Below are 20,209 nucleotides of genomic sequence, written 5' to 3'. Positions count from 1 at the left end.
ACGACCTTGGCAAGGCCATAGTAATAAAGTAAACAAACGCTTCGAACCCTTACATCTCCAGATTTAGCCACCGCATCGACTTGAAATTAAAATCGCTATATCTCCGAAACTAATAGAGCTATCGACTTGTTCGAACGCTCATTTTAAAGGGCATTTCACCCTCTATCCTGTGAAACTAACAATCATTCTAATTTATGCTATCTTCTATGTTTATTTTCACATTTATTTTGACACTATGCATCTAAAGAAGTTTAAGCAATTCCTATTGACCATACGACTGGTGTGCGACGACACTCGATTATAAATTGTTTATTTAAAAGAAAAGAAAGTCCCCCACACTCGAATGTCGTAATTTGTCGAGATCATTCTTTCATTGTTCGCGTTTCCACAGTTCGATCCTAGTCTCGTTTAAAAAGTCTCAGTATCGTAAACTCCCCGTTTGTTACTCTGAAATAGAATTTTATTTGTGCTGGACACTGCGTGCTATCGATTTCTATTATCATTTTGATCGGCATTTTTCAGTCGTTGAGATCGAGTAGTATATTTTTCATCGTACGTATCTCTCAAGCACAGAATTATGGAACGTTTGAAAGTTTCCTTATCATTTCCGTCTCTGGGAACGCGTTTAAATGTCCGGGATCAGAGATCGCCGGGCGTCGTGCTCTCCAACGAGTGCCCGGCGAAAAAGTAGACAGGAAAATATCAAACGAAGCAGATGCACACCGAACGGACGGCGCGAAGTGAAAACGAATGCGCAAACAGAGGAAACGTGATTGAAAATCGTGACAAATGACCGCGCCGGCGAGGAAAAGTGAACGTGTAACCGGCGCGGAAAAAAGTTCGTTCGCGGTCTTATGTCGTGTTTCCCGCCATTTTACGGCGAGTCTCGACACTGAAATTTACTTAGGAGTTTTCTTGCGCCGCGTTCCACTTTTACGTACGACGACTCCTTTTTTTGGTCTTGGTAGTTTAGCCACGAACGTGGATAATAAGTGCAATCACTCAAAAGCAAAGCATATAGATCGTCTGACGAGGACTAGCAAAGAACAGATAAATTATGATTCATTATGAAGCAATTAAATTTTATTTATTTTTTATAAAAACCAGACAATCCTCCAAATAAAATATAAATATGTTTACAGCTCATTTATCGTTTATTATACCGCTTTACACAACAGGTAGGAGCAAACAGTAAAAATTAGGGAAACGTTATTTTTATATTAAGCGATTGCTCCTTTATACGAAAGTATAATTCCACTTTTTTCAACGTGATTGGTCGCGTCGATCTCGATCGACAATCTCGATTACATTCCTTGTTATTCGAAACGTTGATTGTTCGTTATTAACCAAAACGGATGTTGTCTCGACGACGCGTAAGCAGGATTTACGACCCGGAGAAATTCGTTTAAATTGCGGTGGTCGAGTCCGTCGCGGACAGTGATCGATACCCTACAGAAAATCCATTTAATACCCAAGAATTTCGCGGTAAGTATTTGCAGCATGGTCTGGGATATAAAGTGCATCGTGATGTAATTATGAAAACGACCCTTTATTCCTTATTATTCATAAGGCGACAGTGGAAACAGAATACAGAGCCCTTCGGAGCCTCGTGGGAGCTCCTTCAACAAAATTTACTTAGCGTTTCTCCTCTTTTATCATCGTTCTTCGTATCGAAAATCTTTCGTGTTAACGCGTTGACTGTCAGCAGACACACATTCTCTACGAAGTAAATATTTTAGACAATTGTAAACTATGTAGTACTCATGTTCTGTAACCTCGTAGAAATTCCAGGAATCTTATTAACTTATTAGGAGATTTAATTTTGTTAGCTTCTTAGACAGTCGACGCGTTAAAATCTATTATGATAAAATTAGTACGCGAGAAAGTGCAGAATCTTCGAATAAAATTCGAACGAACATTCATTAGGCGTAGAAAGCGTCCATCGTCCCAGCAAATAAACGACACCGGTCCTCGCTGAGAGGGTTCGAACGAGGAGTAGACATTTAAATCTGGTCCCTCAGGAGAACACGATCTCCGTGAATGATTCCAAGGGCGAGTCGATGCAATCGGGATAGGCCAAGATGCAGTCACCGCCAGATCTTCCCAATCGTTCCGCTTCCTGATACAATTCGTCGACGCTCTGGTGAGTGGAATTGGCTGTCCCTGGCAAGTCCTCCGTCGGCCTGATGGAAAAATTCAAGTCCCCTTTCAGCTGGATCCGACCAACGGTTCGTTAAACCGGGACTAATTATTTGCGTCGTTGCCTTTCTAATTGCGAAACTATAAAATATCTGGAAATTCACTGGCCCGAATTGCAAGAATCTTCTCAAAATTCTAGATATTTTCAAAATTAATGTGTCAATCCTAGTTCGAAATCACATTGTACACGCAATTAAAAAGCAACGCGTAAAAATTTGAATTGGACATAGTCTAATATCGGAGTTTGAAACGATGAGCTTTTGATAATTTAGACGGAATCAAATGAAATTATCAAATTGGATCACGAGACTTATAGTTACTTTCACAATTTAGAAATTGGAAACGTCTATTAATGCATCGACTTCTAAGTGCAATGACAGTTAGATTGCACTTTTCTTAAATCGTTTTAACCTCTTCGTGGAAGAGAATCGATTTTGATAAAATGACTTAAAATGTTAATCAAGTACTATTGACGTTAGACACTGATTGTTCCAGAGGATATTGCGTAGAGATTACGTTGGTAGGAATTCCAGGGTGACGTGTGTACGCAGAGGAACACTACAAAGCGAAAACCTACGCGAAACACCTTCCATTAGGAACTTAATGCATGCACCTAACTTCGTCGCAATTAGAACGCCACTGGCTCGGTTGCAATTTCCTTTCGAGTACACGCGTCCGCGTTTCGAATAGCAAATATGTTCTCGGCGTTTGTCAGACCCGATCGTCCGACGTATATTTTAACGCCAGTGAAATATCTAATTCGTGTCCTCTGATCGGGCCTTAATTGGCTCATTTCTTGTCGTTCCAACACCGACGCGTTCTTGATTACGATTTGAATACTGTTTCTTAAACGATTTACTACTTTTGGGCGAACGAATCTTTTATCAGTGATATTCTTTATACTCTTGTTATTTTATTAACTAATTTCATTTCAACAGTGATTCTTGATTATGATTTGAATACATACTGTTTCTTAAGGGGGCAGTCTCATGTACGACTTCAAAAAAATCAATTTCTTTTTAATTTCATTTTCTAAAAGTATACATATTAAAATGTACTGTTAAATTTTGAGAGTTAAATGTCAAGTATTGTGGATTGTAGAACATTTTTTGTATATCTCTCGCTGTAATTACGTCAGTGTTTAAACACATGTTTACCGTGATCATGATAATAACATGAAAAGTCAACAAAAATGATAAAAAATTTATTCTGTATTCCCAAAGGATATTTAAGTAAACTGCGAAAATGAATTATAGCGTTAGACGTGACATTTGCTTAAAAAAAATTAATAAAGGTGATTAAATTTTGCAACGTTTACATGAGACTGCCCTCTTAAACGATTGATTACTTTTGAGTAACCGAATTTTTTATCAGTGAAATCCTTTATACTCTCGTTATTTCATTATCTAATTCGAATAATGAAAAGTATATTTTTAGGATAGGAAATGCCCCATAAATGTCACGTCCTACAGTAGTCGTTAAAATCACGAAAAATAATAATTTAACCCTAAAACTACCGAAGTGATCGAAATGACCCACTCGTAATTTCTAATATTCTAAAAAATTTGCTTGACTGGATTTCTGAAAATTTACCGTAGTTTTCTACAAGAGAACGAATAAACATTGATTTCCATCATACTGTAAATTTCTTCGAGTATCGTTTTATTTTATATACAGTTACTCACAAAATTGAGCGTACACCTATGTAGTTAATAAAAACTTGTGGAAAAATGAACATAAACAGACATATTTAAAAGTAAAAACGCATTATACATTTTACTTGTACATTTCAGCAGATAATGCGTGAAGAAATTTTTGAACAATATTGATTGTTCATCTGTGTTTAACAAAAACTGCAAAAGTATGCTTATTTTATCGTCACAAAATTGATAGTACAGTTTATTAGTAACTAGAAAACTAACTTTTGTAAAACTTCTCATGGTTTACAATTCATTCGATTGTATCTAGTAACATAGTTCCGTTGCTATGATACGTTTGATTTTCATTTGTCATTGTTTATTAGTGAAAATTTGCACTATGGCTTCACAAAGAACAGAAACTGATATTTCTGTGCGAAAATTAGTTGTTAAATTGTATTGTCAAGGTAAATCTCTAAGGCAAATTGGAAAAATAATAGGTAGAGCCCACTCTACTGTACAAAAAATTATTAACAATTACAAATACAATGGTAGACTGCATAATCAGCCAGGACACGGAAGGAAAAGAATTCTGACTGGAACTGACGAACGGTATCTACATAATACGACAAATTAAAATTAATCCAAAAAGTAGTGTATCAAAATTAACAACAGATGTTTCATCGAGGATTAGAAAATCGATATCGACAGAAACTGTTCGTAGGGTGCTACGTGATAAAGGCTATCACGGTAGGGTAGCAAGGAAGAAGCCTTATATTTCTAAGGTGAATAGAATCAAGCGTTTGGAATTTGCAAAAAAATATGTAAGTTGTGATATAAATTTTCGGAAGAACGTAATATTTTCCGACGAAGTTAAAATTAATTTATTTAATTCGGATGGAAAAATAATAGTATGGAGACAACCGAATTCAGAGTTCGATCAAAAGAATACGGTTCCTACTGTAAAACACGGCGGAGGTTCAATAATGCTGTGGGGATGTATGGCAGCAAGTGGAGTCGGTAATAGCGAATTTATTGAAACAACTATGGACAAACTAAAATATCTCGATATTTTGAAAAAAAATTTGATATCGTCAGCTCTAAAATTAAACATGCCAGTCATATATTATTTCCAACAGGACAATGATCCTAAACATACATCGTATATTGTTAAAGAGTGGCTGCTATATAACGTGCCAAAATTATTACACACTCCACCACAATCGCCGGATATTAATCCCATTGAGAATTTGTGGCGAGAATTAAAATTAAAATTAAATAATTGTAGTTTTAGTAATAAAACAGATGCTAAACGCAAAATTGTAGAAATATGGAATAGTATTCCGTGTTCGACTACAGAAAAGTTAGTCGAGTCTATGCCAAAACGTTTGAGAGCAGTTATAGATGCAAAAGGATTTGCAACAAAATATTAAAATAAAATCTGTTAGTTATTTTTGTTTAATTTGATCTGCTGTATGCTCAATTTTGTGACAGTAAAACAAGAACATTTTTGTTGCTTTTGCTAAATTGAAATGAACAATAAATTTTATTTAAGACTTTTTCCACTAATTGTCCTTCAAAATATATGAACAAAATAAATATTACGTTTTTACTTTTAAATATGTCCGTTTATGTTCATTTTCCCACCAGTTTTTATTAACAACATAGGTGTACGCTCAATTTTGTGAGTAACTGTACATGTATGATAAGAAAATGAAAATGTGATAGAACGCGATCGAAATTACGATTTCACTGCGTGACGTTGTAAGAAAATTTATCAGGACATTTGACTTTGGTCAGGGACCCAACAAGCGATCCCGAAACTTTTTGTCGGCAGTGTATGTGGACAACGGTGAAGTTACGGGCAACCTAACAACGTGCAACATTGTTGGTTGTCCGCGAACCGGGCGCAGCTGTTTCTAACGACGTTCCTCCCCCCCGCCATTCCCGCACAAGGGTCTCAAGCGACGTCGATTTACTAAATTCTGTCAGTCTACTCGTCCGTGCCCGTGCCGGTGTCCCACTTTATCAGCGAGGGAGCAGGACATCCTATTAAGGACTTCCAACGGAATTCATTAACCGGAAGCTCCTCAAGAAATAAGTTTCGTTTCGGAAAGCACGCGCCCTACGAGTGAAAGTGCGATTCGACGCAACGAACTTACGTTAAAATTAAGTGGATCACCTCCTGGAGGACGTCCTGGCCCCGTATCCTGCCAAACGGTGTCTCCGCGAGCTCGCAAATGGTCCTTAAAAGACACTCCCTGCCGTCCTGCCAGCCGTGCCTGCACATCAAACGTTCAATATTAATTTCTACTTGGTGTTCTTCGCGGCCCCTCTCGTATTTATTTCCTCCTTTTCTCCCTTTTCATTTCACCTCGTTCCTCGTCCTTTTTTTCTCTTCCCGTAGCCTCCGATCGCGGCGCAGAAGTAATTTTATTAGGAAGTTGCACGGTGGCGAGCTTCTCGGCGAACCGTGCCGCCGCGAGACGATATTGGTTTTATGAAACGACGGCTAAAAGAGAATTCTTAAACGCGCCGCCCCGTGTTCGTTTCGACCAGTACCGAGTTCAGAAATTCCCTATCCCGACGTTCCTTCGGCTAATCGAATTAAATACAAATCCGCCGTGGTTTGATCTCGGTTGTCTTTGAGGCGAGCTAGAAAACTTCAGGGCAACAAACGAAAATGGCTTCATTCGCGTCGAAGATTCGATCATTTCTAACGCGGTCCTTTTTCGGGTACAAAATAAAATAAGGGACTTCAGAATAAAAGAGAAACGATTGCAAAGTAATTACTCGTGTATACAGAAATTATTATTTAAATTATTTCTGTAGTTTGTATTTGTAGCATAAATGTAATCGAACAGACGATTAGATACTTCAATGAAAACAATAAGATAATAAAATAATAAGAGGTTTCAGAATAGAAGAGGAACGATTGCAAAATAATTACTCAAGTATACAGAAATTACTATTTAAATTATTTCTGTAGTTTGTATTTGTAGCATAAATGTAATCGAACACACGAGTAGATATTTCAATGAGAATAATAAGAGGTTTCAGAATAGAAGAGGAATGATTGCAAAATAATTACTCAAGTATACAGAAATTATTATTTAAATTATTCTTGTAGTTTGTATTTGTAGCATAAATGTAATCGAACAGACGATTAGATATTTTAATGAAAACAATAAGATAATAAAATAATATTTAACAAAATAATAAGAGGTTTCAGAAAAGAAGAAAAATGAATCTAAAATAATTATTCAAGTATATAGAAATTATTACTTAAAGTATTTCTGTAGTTTGTACTTGTAACATAAATATAATAAAAAATTAGATTTTTTTAACGAATTTAGGTCATTCAGTCCCGATAGAAAATTTAAATTACGATATATGATATATGTTCAATTGAAAATTGCTTTTGTTTTGAGAACATCACCCATAGAAACGTTTTGCGTTTATTTTTTTAGGAAAGTGTGAACTAGCGATTGGTATGTGGCGAACGATCGATACTTCGGTTTTAATCCTGCGAGAAAGTCGCCACGAATCATCTCATCGAACCAGCTAACTCGTTTCACGCGACATCGCGTTCCCTCGTCGCTCTCGAATCAGCCCCGACACTTCCTTAACTTTCAAAGCACCTTTCCAAAGCGAACTTGTCCGCTTGTTACGTACGCTTTACGTCCTCTCCAGCCTCGACGTCGAAGTAATTGCCTTATGTCCCAATTAATTTATGTTCGAGTTTCCGTCTTTACCTGTGCCTTTCCCTTCGTCCTCCCCCTGAACTCTTTGATCTTAGGGCTCGCGATGCTCGCTTAGAACTCTCTTTGTTGCCTTCGAGAGCAATCATTCTGGAAACTGGTATCGCGATTGCAGGCGATGGTCCGTTACGAGCCTCGGAATAGACAGATCTACGTAACGATGTCAGTATTTCGAATCTTCTTAAGAAATTTTATTGCAATTTGTAGATTACAGTTTGCGAGGTGAATTAAAAAAATTTATTTAGAAGAACTTTGCAATTTTCGACGATGTGAATTAAAACTGGAAACGAATTTTTATTACAGAAATAATCGATCGTGTCGAGTTTTCATTTCTCTCGTTTTCAAATTGATAGAGAGCCCTTTCGAATTCAATGTTCGAAAAAATTGTAAACAAGTGTAAAACAAAATGCTTAGACTATTTCATCGAATACCTCGTAATCCGTTTTGACATTAATAATGGACGAAGAATTGGTATATTGTCAAGTATCAAAATAAAAATTTTCCATGCTTGATAATAAGTCGACCTTTTCGTGGCTGTAAATATTGCTGGAGAGGGGCAGTAAGAATTCGGTACGCTTCATCGAAGGACAAACTCGAGGTTCTTATAACGTGTTGTTGTATCGTCATTGAAAACAGTTTAGTCCTTAGTCAACCTTCGTATCGTGTACATCTCAGGTTTAGGAACAGCATTTCAAGTGCACCTCGCCTCTTTGCACGCTTTATAATCTGGTATTCTCAAAAGTTTATTTATAGAAGTCGTGTAGCATATTTAGAATATTGTTGGTAATTCAGAATATCGAATAGTCATTGATTGTGTGTAATAAAAACATTAAATAAATCGGTAAGAAACGAGATCATTGTTAATTCCGGTGGAAAGTGCGCGTATTTATGGTGGTCATTGCAAGAAATTACTGACTAAAATAAGGAACTAGCCTAAGCTGTATCACCCCCAGGGTCATCTTAATTCTTATTGTGAGAAAATTGCAACAGTAACGATGGTGAGTTCTACTAATATATTTCTGGTATTTGTGGAAAACCATTAACGCGTAAAATATTAAAATCTGGGAGAGCAACTGAGAAAGTAGATCCCCCCTATGGTATACAAATTTAGCAAAATTAACAAAGTAGTTTAAGTTGTACCGTTGAAAACAGGATTGAAATAATTAAACAGCCAGAGGATAAGTTTAGATCATTTTTAGATTTGGAAAACAGCAAGGAAGTTCTTATTCTTATATTTATTTCAAAATGGAGTAGTACAGCAGAACGTCAATTATTATTAGAACTAATAGGCAGACAATTTCGTTCCAATAATCGATTTCAGAAAGCAAAATAAGTTTCAAAGATGTGTGGCATTGCTTCCCATGCTCGCCACCAGAGGGGTGGCGCTCTCGCAAGCGCTCGACCCCTCAGTTGCTATATATACATTCCTCGAACGATTTCCCAATATCCCAGTCGCCCCCTCCTTTCCTTTTCTGCCCTCTTACGAAATTCTCCCAAGATTCTACCCTCAGCCTGCAGAGCCACATATGCGTATTGCGTGGAAGTTTTCTATTTATTTTGAAAGAAACATTTGAATGTGATCTATTTTCTTTTGAAGTCTTTTTTTTTATTTCTAAAGGCTATCCATCTAGATGAAATCACAACAAAGAAAAATTTGGTACGATCGATAGTTTCATATTCATTTATACGATCCGTTTTCATTTAAATAGACAAACATCATAAAATTCAACGTTTTGTATTTTTAAATAAGTTCAAAGTCAGAAAAACGATGGCATAAATATCCGCAAAATTTACATGACCTATAGAGTATTTCGATATCGTCTAAACCTTTGACGTCGTCCATAAAATGTGATCGATTTGACGTGTATTAACCTCTATGTAACCAAGTCGCTATTTCAAATTTTCATGAAATAATCCAAGGTGATTTGTATATTAACCCAATACTTGTCATTGTGTTCGTGATTGAAACGGATTTATGTTGTGGCTAGGGTTGGGCATTACGCGACTAATTCCATTCAATTAATTGATAGATTAGGTAATGGGATTGCAAATTTAATCGTCAGAAGTAATCGCGATTAATATTTATCGGTACGACGACTGACAATTGATGTAATACTTAGGTGTCAGATATCGACGATTGAATAATCGTTAATCGTTCATGGCGATCGACGATAATAGTAATCGTTCGAGAGGATTAACGACTGAAGTATTATCCCTAAAGTCTGAATTCAGGGATAATATAATTTCAATGGAAATATCTTAAAATTAAATAACGATGTAATATCTAACAAATTAAATAAAACTTTACTTTAAGTAGTATTTCAAGGACATTAGGTTTGATTAAATATCATTGTTTTTGTACTTCTTAGTTAATAGCATTTATCATATATGATTTATTCTACCAAAATTAAGCATAAGTTTATTTATTGTTCTAAAAGAAACGTTTTTAAAAAAGTTTGATACTTCTACATTTTAATACAAAAATTTTATATAATACTATAATAATATTATAGTCCATGATATTTTACGTTATTAAATGTAAAAAATTAGTGCATAATTCAACCAACGACAAGTGCTAACGATTTTTCTAGCTCTCAAGCGTCGTTAAAGGTCAATCATTAATTAATTTGTCAATATTAACGTTTTATATTTCGAAGACGAAGTTTGAGATGGCAAAATGACACGAGAAATCTCGTCGATTTGGAGCACCCTGTACATGGTTAAGCCAATGTTGTTCGAAAGTGATATTAAGGTTGTCGTTAAAATAACGAGTGTCCTATCAGTTCGATGCTAATTTGTCCGTGATTGGCGTTATCGATACCAACAGCCGATGTAAATTCGTGCTCGAAATTATTCGTTCCGTCGTCATAATAGATCCGTATAATATTCCCGATGCGTAGCGCGCAATTTCCACCATTATAAGCATCCGTTTCAAGAGCCAGTCGCTTGTCCCGCAGTTCATAAAATGTGTTTCGAGTGCCAACAGCGTGCACGCTACAAAGCCCCCGTCTCCTGCTTGTTTCGCGTAATCAGCGACCCATTGTACAGCCTATCGACGATAAACACGAATTGTGGCGGGCTGGTCTAGATGATCCACAGCTAGAAAATGGAGTTTCATTAAGCATCGTCGAGGCTGGTCACGGCCAATTTCGGCCTCGAGTTAATTACGAATTTATTCATTCGATTTCAGCACCGTTCGCCGATTTATCGGAACATTTACACGGACGACGCGCGATCGTCCATTCGATTCTCGCAACCGTGTTTCCTCGAGACCTTTTCCTCGCTCGAAATCGGTAAATTCTTCTTACGATCGATATTGGTCGGTGATTTATCAAAAATGTTATGAGAATCAGGAGTCTGGAAATATTTAACCCCTTGACCGTACGATTTAATTCGAAATAATTCTTCAAACGTGTACCATATTAAATTTATTCGTACAAGGAATGGCCACGAAAATGTATAGGGTTGGGTTAGGTCTGGGTTAGAATATTTAACCCCTTGACCGTACGATTTAATTCGAAATAATTTTTCAAACGTGTACTATATTAAATTTATTCGTACAAGGAATGGCCACGAAAATGTATAGGGTTGGGTTAGGTCTGGGTTAGAATATTTAACCCCTTGACCGTACGTTTTAATTCGAAATAATTTTTCAAACGTGTACTATATTACTTAAATTTACTCGTACAAGGAATGGCCACGAAAAAGTATAGGTTAGGGTTACGATTTAATTCGAAATAATTTTTCAAACGTGTACTATATTACTTAAATTTACTCGTACAAGAAATGACCACGAAAAAGTGTAGGTTTGTCTTACGAATACCTCGTGAACGTAAAAATGTGTTGATTTTAAGACTTGATGGCCGGTAGCCTCATGATTGTGTAAACTAGACATCAGAGACTTGTCACGTGTGAGACTCGTCATGTCAAGGGGTTAGAAATTCGATCGTCGAGGAACAGGAATAGGAAATCAGTTAAATCGTCTCGAGAATCGCCGACGATGGTTCGCGGAAACTCACCGGTCCAATATGTTTTCGATGGTCCCATAAGTGTCCTGGAGATTCAAATCCCTCATCTGCCTGGCCGGTATTATTGTAGGCTCCAGCTCCGAGAAGTTCGACGGAAGTTTATAATTGAATTGGAACGCGGACGAGAACACTACGCCGCCCCTCTTGCTCATGGTAATCGGAACCGAGACGCCCAGCGTGAGCTGGAAAATGGAACAAGCAGACGCGGATGAGAAGGAACGATCCGTTTCCGCGAAACTAGTTTCCGTGTGGCGCGAAAGAATTTTCGTCCAAGGAACGCGACGGGTAAGCTTTGGCTACGGAGGCTGGAACCGAACTCTTCGACGGAAGTTTGACGCGTGGCTCGGTCGATCGCGATCCGAGCTTTATGGACAATTCGATTTTCAACCGTACGTCCAACGGACGAGGGCACGAAAAATATTTTTCAATAAAAACGTTCGAGGATCGACTGATAACCAAAGTCTCATAACATAAACGAGCAAAAAAAACTGTGTAATATCGTTGCATAACAGTCGTTAGAAACTGAAGGTGAAAAAATCGTTTTAAACGATTTCTTTTTATTCTAGGATGAATAAAACGTATTTAATTAAACAGAGAGGAATTTCACAATGTTGCATTTACCGTTATATTGCTGTTGGATATTGTTTCTTTCATAATTATGGATTATTTTATTTCTTTTTTTATCATTATGAAAATAAACCTTGCATAAAATAAATGGATGAATACTGTTATAGAGTAATCTAATTTTGTTGTATATTTTGTTGCATTTCGAGACATGTAAGAATAGATTTTTTGGACATGTTTAACGGTGGACTCAATTGGAAAAATACATCGAAATGTTGGGGACCATGGAACCCCAACAATAAAACGAATTCTAGTTGACTGTAATAAATTGCGTTCTCGGATCGAATTCGAAAGCAAGTGAATTTTTCCCCGATTTTCCAAGTATTCTACAATACAGTATCGAGTGTACTTTCCATGGAAATGCGAGGCCCTCCGGGGAAAAAGTATCTGGAATTCGCAACGAAGTAACGATAACGAAGCGAGCAACGAAGTCGATCTTGACTTCGACAGTTTCCCGGGAGCGTCGCGTACCGCTGTTTGGAATTAAAAGAGATTTGCAGAAGAAATCATGCTATTTGCAGGGAATATAAGCTTCGGTAGAACGAACACGAATTTAAGGTGCCGTCAAACGGGGTTGCACACAACGCTTTTACGCTTTAAAGATATACTGCAGAAAATCCAAAATAAATAGACGAGTTTCGAATCAGTTAAAAATTAATTTTCGCTTCTTTACGATTTGATAATTTATGATAAATTTTCGATCGACAATCTGAAACAAAGCGAATATTAAACGATCTCTAAAATGATCGTAGTAGAAACTAAAAGGGTATAATTGACATTTCGTGCATCCTAATCTAATATCGTAATTCCAGGTGACTGCTTTGAGGAAACTGGTAAAAGGCGATCTTTTACCTATTCCAGGCTTCTCGGCTTGTTCGGTTAGTTTATTTAAAAGCAGCCTCCCGTTTTCGCAAACGAGCCGCGAATACGCCTTTGAGCTCCTTTTTCGAGATTGCTTATTCAAACGTTTCATGAGAACCCTTTATTAAGAACGAATAGCGAATAAGAACGAAATCATCCCTCCCCTCTTCGTTCGTTGCAACGAGCCATCGACAAGCGTCTTCTTCTTCTACTTCGTCGACTTCAGCCGTCTTAGAGACAGAAAACATTAAGAATTCAATGCAAACACAGGCGTAATCTAATTAGAGGAAAACTCGCGAAGGAGTACTCGTTATCTCAGAAACGGGCTTAATAAGTTTCGCGGCCAGTCCACGACGATAAGAGACTGGGATTGCAGCACGGTTTATCTTGTTTCGTCGCCTCGTTGGCGCGGACAAATGTCTGAGAAATCGAAGAACGATGGTTCGACGACGTTCGAGGAATTATCTGGGGCGAGTTTCGCTTAAAAAAGAAGGTCGACTATATCGTTCATAATAAGCATACAACGACGACAATATCTTCATATATTGTTGTTATAATAACGGCAAAAAGTACTAGAGTAACTACAAGATGAACTGCAAAAACAATAATAATAATAATAGCTTTACTTCGAAAGCAGAGACTTAAAAACAATAGGGTGCTTGCAAAGAGCTCAACAAACAGTTTATAAAATATATCTACAATTTACAAGAAGGAATACTGCCAAGTATCAGCCATTATACTAAATAATACTGTGCTTGTAGAACAAATAGCTGCTGCAACAAAATTATGTTACCAGCAACCGGCTATAAATTAAAACGGGACCTAAAATTATGTGGATTGTTGGGAACGTATTTGGTTGAAACATAGAAACTATTTAGCGGTGTAGATCGATATCAATTTCGCTAAATGACAGTTACGAGAATGTAGAACGCACGACTAACCGCAGATTGCGGGAACCGCCATCAAAATTATTATTTACGTCGCGCGTTTAGTTGTAGTGCACATTCAGATTGCATTCTACGCACCATTTTGTTATGCAATATGATATAATCGGTGAGATCTTCGGGACACGAGAGCGACAGTTACGCGTATTATCGCATAGAATGTTTATGGTTGTACCTTTTAATTGCACACCTATGGCGGCATTTCAGAACACAGAATATAAACTTTATGGAGATTATACAATTATAATTTATCCAACAGGCTTGATAAAACACTCGAACATTAGAAACTGAAGCACGCCTATTTAATAGATACATTAATTACAAATACAAATATTTATGTACATAAAATAGTTTCTAACAAAAGTAGATTCTTATAACGAGATGGAAACAACTATAACAAAATAACACCATACTCTGTTAACGTTCAACACTGTAAAAACAAGTTTAAGTAGAAAGAACGAACATTAGTCAGGCACCTTCTAAGTAGAAACAATCGATATTGGTCAGGCGCGTATTCAACAGTTTAAATACAACTCTCTTCTAAAACAAAGCCTCGTAAGAATATACTCTACTATGCTTTTTAGACTTATATTAGATCAAAGAATCGCCTCATGTCAGTTCGTAACTTCCATCTTTGACTCCCCCTCCTCCTTATGTAATTTAATATTTACTCGGAAGATAGTTACCTGGAACAGTGTCCTCTCTGGATACAAGAGTGCATTCTCGCCATAGGAGATTAGTAAGAAGAAAATCGCAGCTACCAGGTACAACGATCGAAGCATGTTGTACGTAAGTGCTTCGAGGATCGCGATACTTAACGCCACACGTCACAGAAACTCGGTTCCCGGTTTTAGATCACTGGTCAACGAACCACGCGCGAATGGTCACTGATTCCTCGACGAGTTCACGACGACGCGATAATCAGCGCTGAAATTCACAGGACCGAGCGATATTTGCTCCCGACACACGTTTTTCATAACTGGAAATTACGGTTCACTAAAAATTCCTGTCGATCGGCGACGATCGACAAATTATCCAACGAAATTTACGCGTGATTTTCGAACGGCGAACGTCGAGTTTGAATATTTGCGATTTTGGGAATATATTTGGAATTTTCGATTAATTTGAGTTTTACACGATTATTATTATTTATTCAAGCGTCTGGACGAGTTGCAACATTTACAGTCGAGCATTCGTAATAATATTACGTTAGAGTAATTGTAAAGAACGCAAAAGTCTTTTGTAAGTAATTATGGATATTCGTTTGGAGTTCTGCTCTAGTTGTATCGGTTTTTCGAATTCCGGTGAAATAACTCCGCGGTTCTGGTTGCGAGTTTGACGTGTAAATAGAACATAGCGAGTTCGCAGAAGCTTGGAAGTGAATTGCGTTTAACTGCTGATCGGAAAATCGTACGCGAAATATTTCGTAGCGTTTGTTTGAGAAACCTGTAACACAAGTAAACTGGGAATCTATGACGGAAGTTTGTTTGATACTCTGCTCGGATGACCTAATTTTGGCTACTTGGCCTGCTTGGGAACCTCGTTTATGTTAATCGTTGTCCTTCCTTGTTAATAAATTATCAATCTCCTTGCTTCGTTGCAGGAGGATCCTCGAACACCTGAAACTGGTGCTTTTGGACTTTAGTCAGACGAGCTTAAATCCATTATTTTTTAAACGGACATCTAGGATAATTAAAAAAGTAATTTGTCAATTTCAAATGTAGGCACTGAACCTAACGTTTTAATTTCAGGATTTATTTATAATATATTTCTCAGGTAAATTTTGTTTTGAACGTTACGAAGTTCAAAATTTTTCATTTTCTTTCTTTAAAGACAGGTCAATGTTACTGTGAACTATGTAACTTTAAGAAAATTATTTTTTCAATAGTTAGTTCGACGTAAAAAAATTATTTTCTGTAATTTAGTTGTGCCCTTATTGCTCTAGAAAAGTCCAATTCAAATCGACGATGATTCCTAAAATCAAATCTATAAATATCATTTACTTTTAGAGCTATTATACGAGAATCTCTGACTTGCTGTGGAAAATTTTTAAATTATTATGTAGCGAAGTTTCCCGTTTCTTGATTGTATCGTCAACGAGTCACCCTGTGTAATTCTGGTTGATTGTTAACAGACAAAGCATCGGTTCAAACGGAATTTCCGTTTCATTGGGCATTTAAGCGTCGAAATACAAGGACAGGATATATACAAACTATGCAAACGCGTTTTATCAGAGTGTTCGGTGGCTGCTTGGAAAATCGGCGCGCGATTCATCGGCGCATCAGCTTAACCCCCCAGCAGCGATAGCGTTGTAAATCCAATAATTGCCCGGGCCAGGCCGTTAAGCAGCTTTAATTAATTCCGTTTCCAGCGTGCCGCGATTAACGACCAAAGTTGAATTAAAATCTCATCCGAGGACGCTCGCTGTGAAACTTTTCGTTCCCCTCGGCTCAAGCAATCGTTCCGCGTCGCGTCAACGTGTTTGTTTCTTACCTCGGGACAATTTTTACGCGGACTGATTTATCGCCCACGCGAATTCACGAATAAATTTATCAAAATGATTTGTGTACACGTTTGGTTCAAATAATCCTTCGAAAAACTCATGAAACGTCATTGGAGAATCACAATACGATGCTTTTCTCGTGGAATCTTTGGTCCAGACGTTACATGACGACGATTGGCTACGAATAACGAACATCCAGATCGCTCTGATTCGTCCCTTTCTCTCTCCAGTGTTTTCTATCTCGTGTTCTCGAGTTGCACAGAAATTTACCGAGATATGCAAGGAGAAGCCCGAGCTCTCGTTCCTCTGGACATTCCCGGGCGAACTTGCGACCTTTCGAGAAGAATCAATTTCGAGGAAGCGAGTTCAGGTATCGAACTAACGCGCATAAATGCGGTTGCGTTTGTCTTCTTCTTTCAATTCCCATGCAAAGGGCATAAATAACGTCGAAAGAATACTTGTTCGATTCGTATATCGTGTAATATATTTTCTTGATTTTATATTTCAAACATCGATTATCCTAGGATTCGCTGGATTATATTGGGTTCTTAACACTTTAACGGCCGCACGTATCACGCGAAAACTGTTGTCCATCACCAGTGATATTGAACACCAAAGTGAGATACACGAAGATGCTAGGAATATTATTATAAGGAATTATAAATGTAACCTCAACAAACGTAATAAGTTGAATGTACGATGAAATGGTAACTGATACAGTAGATCAGAAAGTCACATATACGTTACAACGGCCGTCAAAGTGTTAAGAATGTCTTGCATTAATCGTGACAGTTTTGGAACCCTTCTTCTTTATTGAATTACGTCTTTAATTTACAATATAGTCTGTACGATAATTTATTTTAATGTATCAGGAACTTAGGGAAATGATGTCTTCTTCTTTCGATTCCCATGCAACGGGCATAAATAACGTCGAAAGAATACTTGTTCGATTCGTATATCGTGTAATATATTTTCTTGATTTTATATTTCAAACATCGATTATCGTAGGATTCGCTGGATTATATTGGGTTCCTAAGAATGTCTTGCATTACTCGTGACAGTTTTGGGACCCTTCTTCTTTATTGAATTACGTTTTCAATTTACAATGTAGTCAGTATGATAATTTGTTTTAATGCAACAAGACTTTCTTAACAATCTAATACTCGAGTTAGTGCTTAAATAAAAAAGTCTGTGATATTAATGAAATATTGAAGAGAAATCCTCTTTGGTTTAAAAGAAGACGTCAATGTTCTCGACGCGGGGAAGAATAGTGATGGTTCTTCCGATCGTGGGCTCGTCCACCGTCGAAATTAAATCCGCGAACGCGCTCGGGGAATTTGAAAATTCCGTCAGCCGCTTGAATCGAGCGTGTTTGCTACGACGATGTGCACAATCGGTGATTGTCTATACAGAGCGATGACAAGTGGAACGGTTGGACGTAGGGTGATTCGTTATGCAAAAATAAATCGGAAATATAAAATAAAATGTTTTCGCCTCGAGCTTCGTTTTCGAGGGAATCGTTTTTCGAAATATATCGAGCACTTGGGCGTTTCAATGCGACTAATTTGCGCGTTTGAATATTATTTTCCACATAGCGATAATTCAATTTTATGCTTATGTTATATAAAAAAGGAATACTTACTTAAATGATCGTTCTTTATCGGAACGATTGATTCAAAATTCTGAAATTTAATATTTTAAATGTAAAATGAAACGGTGGCCATATAGAGTGACACGAGTTGAATCTAATTTTGTAATTTGTTCCAAGAAAGATATTAATAGTTGTCTAGTTTGATGAGTTATTCATTAAGGAGTCATTTGCTAAGTAATCGACGGTCGTTCGATAGAATTAGGAAGACATCAAGATGCATTTAGAGAAGTAGAGTATCATCAAGAGGAATATTCCTGGTAACAGATTGAATCAGCAGGAGGCGCGTCAGTTCTACAAGGGAATAATTGTAAGAGCAATTAGTATAACTATCTTAAAATCTAGGATTGCAAGAACTAGGGTTAAATAAATGTATATTCTCTTAAAAAAAAATTGCTTTCTCTCACTTTTCTGACAACCATCTGTCATAGTATTACAAAAAGATGTTAATCAAAAAGAAAAGACTCGCATCAAGAAGTTCACTCTTTATTATCACAAATTGAATCACTTTTTGTTGTGTATGTCACTTTGTGTAAAGAAAAATAATAGACAGACGGAAAATGGCGGGGCAAGAAAAACAATAGTCGACTGCGAGAAGTTGAAAAGGCAGGATTTTTAGGCGTAGTTCCTTCCGGAAGGATCGCTGAAAGCATTACTTTACGTTCGCGTGGCTCGTAAAGACCATAATGGCGGTGCAATAAAAGCGATACCTAGGACGGAAGTAATAATATCGTCAATGTCAGGGAAAAATCGCACAGGCGATGCCATTTATCTTTATTCCGCGACGACACACTTGTTTGCACGTTCTTCGCGTTATTTTGTTCCGCCATTGGCAACTGTTGCTCTCGGTGGCCAAATATTTTTCGAGAAACGGCTGACCCACGGAGTTGGAGCACTTAAAATAGTTAAAGCGAACAAGTAACAGTTATGACTATTCACGAAATATTTTATGATTTATATTATCGCAGAAAATATTTTGTGATTTTTATTACTTTTAATATTGCAAGTTTTTAATCGTCCATCGAAGTGAAATTCGCCAAGTGACCCACTATAAATTGCAAATAGACGAATTAAGAATTGTCAAGAATATTAAACACAGTATTCTTGTATCTACGAACTATAAACGAGGCGTTAGCCAGAATGATTTCTAGTATTTCTGCAAATTAAATGTCCTCTTACGTAAAGAACAATTAAAAAAAATTTGAATTGAAAAATCGTGGTGAGAGTTCTAGAAAAATCACAAACACACAGACTTGGAATTTTATATTGACGATACGTCGTTCCAGAAAATATTACGCATTTTAAAATGTCATTTTATCGAGCAATAATTGGAATTGAATTACGGTAGAGTATTTCATTTCAACACTTGGAAAGCAGTTTCGAGGCGCAGGGTATGGAAAAAGGTTCGACCGGAAAACTGAAAATGTCCCTGGATAGTAATTGGAAGAAGAGAAGAAAAAGACATTCCGAAGGTCCTGAATTTTAGAAGCGAGCCACGACGTGATCCGATTACGCTGCACCGGGCAGAAGACAGTTCCTTCAGGGTTTCGTTGTAAATTACGATGGTTCGTTGGCTGGAGAGCCGTTTCGCTGGACCGTTGGCTCGATCGAAGGGCAATGTTTCCTCGGGCGCGCGCCTTTGTAGAACGTTACAGCTCGGATAATAGTTTTTGTGCGATTGGTTGTTTCGTTGGTCGAGGTTTGCGCGCTCCGGGGCCGCGGGAAATAAAATTTATGACGATTAGAGCATTCTCGCTGGCACTTACACATTCGACAATTGTTTCGAAACTCGATTATATGCAACGCATATAACACAAACCACAAATATATCATGTCAGAATGTAGGATAACTAAACCAAATGAAATATCGTTTCGACACTCTTTAAAGTGCATTGCGTATAATTGACAATTTGATATTGGAATCTTAGATTTGTGGCGCTGCTTAGGAGGGCAGAAAAGGAAAGGAGGGGGCGCGTTTCGTCCGGGCCTGCTAGTGGACTCATC

The 20,209-nt window shown here is 37.4% G+C and overlaps 2 protein-coding genes across 2 annotated transcripts in view; one reads left to right on the top strand and one right to left on the bottom strand.

Annotated features, from left to right (window-relative positions):
• Positions 1–2,017: 2,017 nt before the first annotated feature.
• On the bottom strand, positions 2,018–14,836 carry LOC122401142. The gene is made up of 4 exons (XM_043403100.1): positions 14,741–14,836; positions 11,617–11,702; positions 5,999–6,118; positions 2,018–2,183 (listed from the first exon to the last, which is right to left on the bottom strand). The coding sequence occupies exons 1-4, from the start codon at positions 14,834–14,836 to the stop codon at positions 2,018–2,020; spliced, it is 468 nt and encodes a 155-aa protein (XP_043259035.1).
• LOC122401174 overlaps positions 8,319–20,209 on the top strand; it is a 92,350-nt gene continuing 80,459 nt past the window's right edge. The window contains exon 1 of the transcript XR_006259425.1: positions 8,319–8,595. The gene's annotated coding sequence lies outside the window, so the exon portion shown is untranslated. The remainder of the gene's footprint in view (positions 8,596–20,209) is intronic.

This window comes from Colletes gigas, unplaced genomic scaffold (assembly GCF_013123115.1).
Source record: "Colletes gigas isolate AHSC1104 unplaced genomic scaffold, ASM1312311v1 Colletes_gigas_Sc00022, whole genome shotgun sequence".
Taxonomy (NCBI): domain Eukaryota; kingdom Metazoa; phylum Arthropoda; class Insecta; order Hymenoptera; family Colletidae; genus Colletes; species Colletes gigas.
The sequence above is the reverse complement of the archived record's forward strand: the minus strand, read 5'-3'. Positions and strand labels throughout refer to the sequence as shown.

What these genes read in the sequence shown, in the direction of transcription:
- LOC122401142 (XM_043403100.1), bottom strand. Translation starts at nt 14,836, where the DNA reads ATGCTTCGATCGTTGTACCTGGTAGCTGCGATTTTCTTCTTACTAATC. An exon ending in CAGAGAGGACACTGTTCCAG is followed by an intron (nt 11,703 to 14,740) that starts GTAACTATCTTC and finishes AACTTCTCGGAG; the next exon opens with CTGGAGCCTACAATAATACC. An exon ending in GTGATCCACTTAATTTTAAC is followed by an intron (nt 2,184 to 5,998) that starts GTAAGTTCGTTG and finishes TTTTTCCATCAG; the next exon opens with GCCGACGGAGGACTTGCCAG.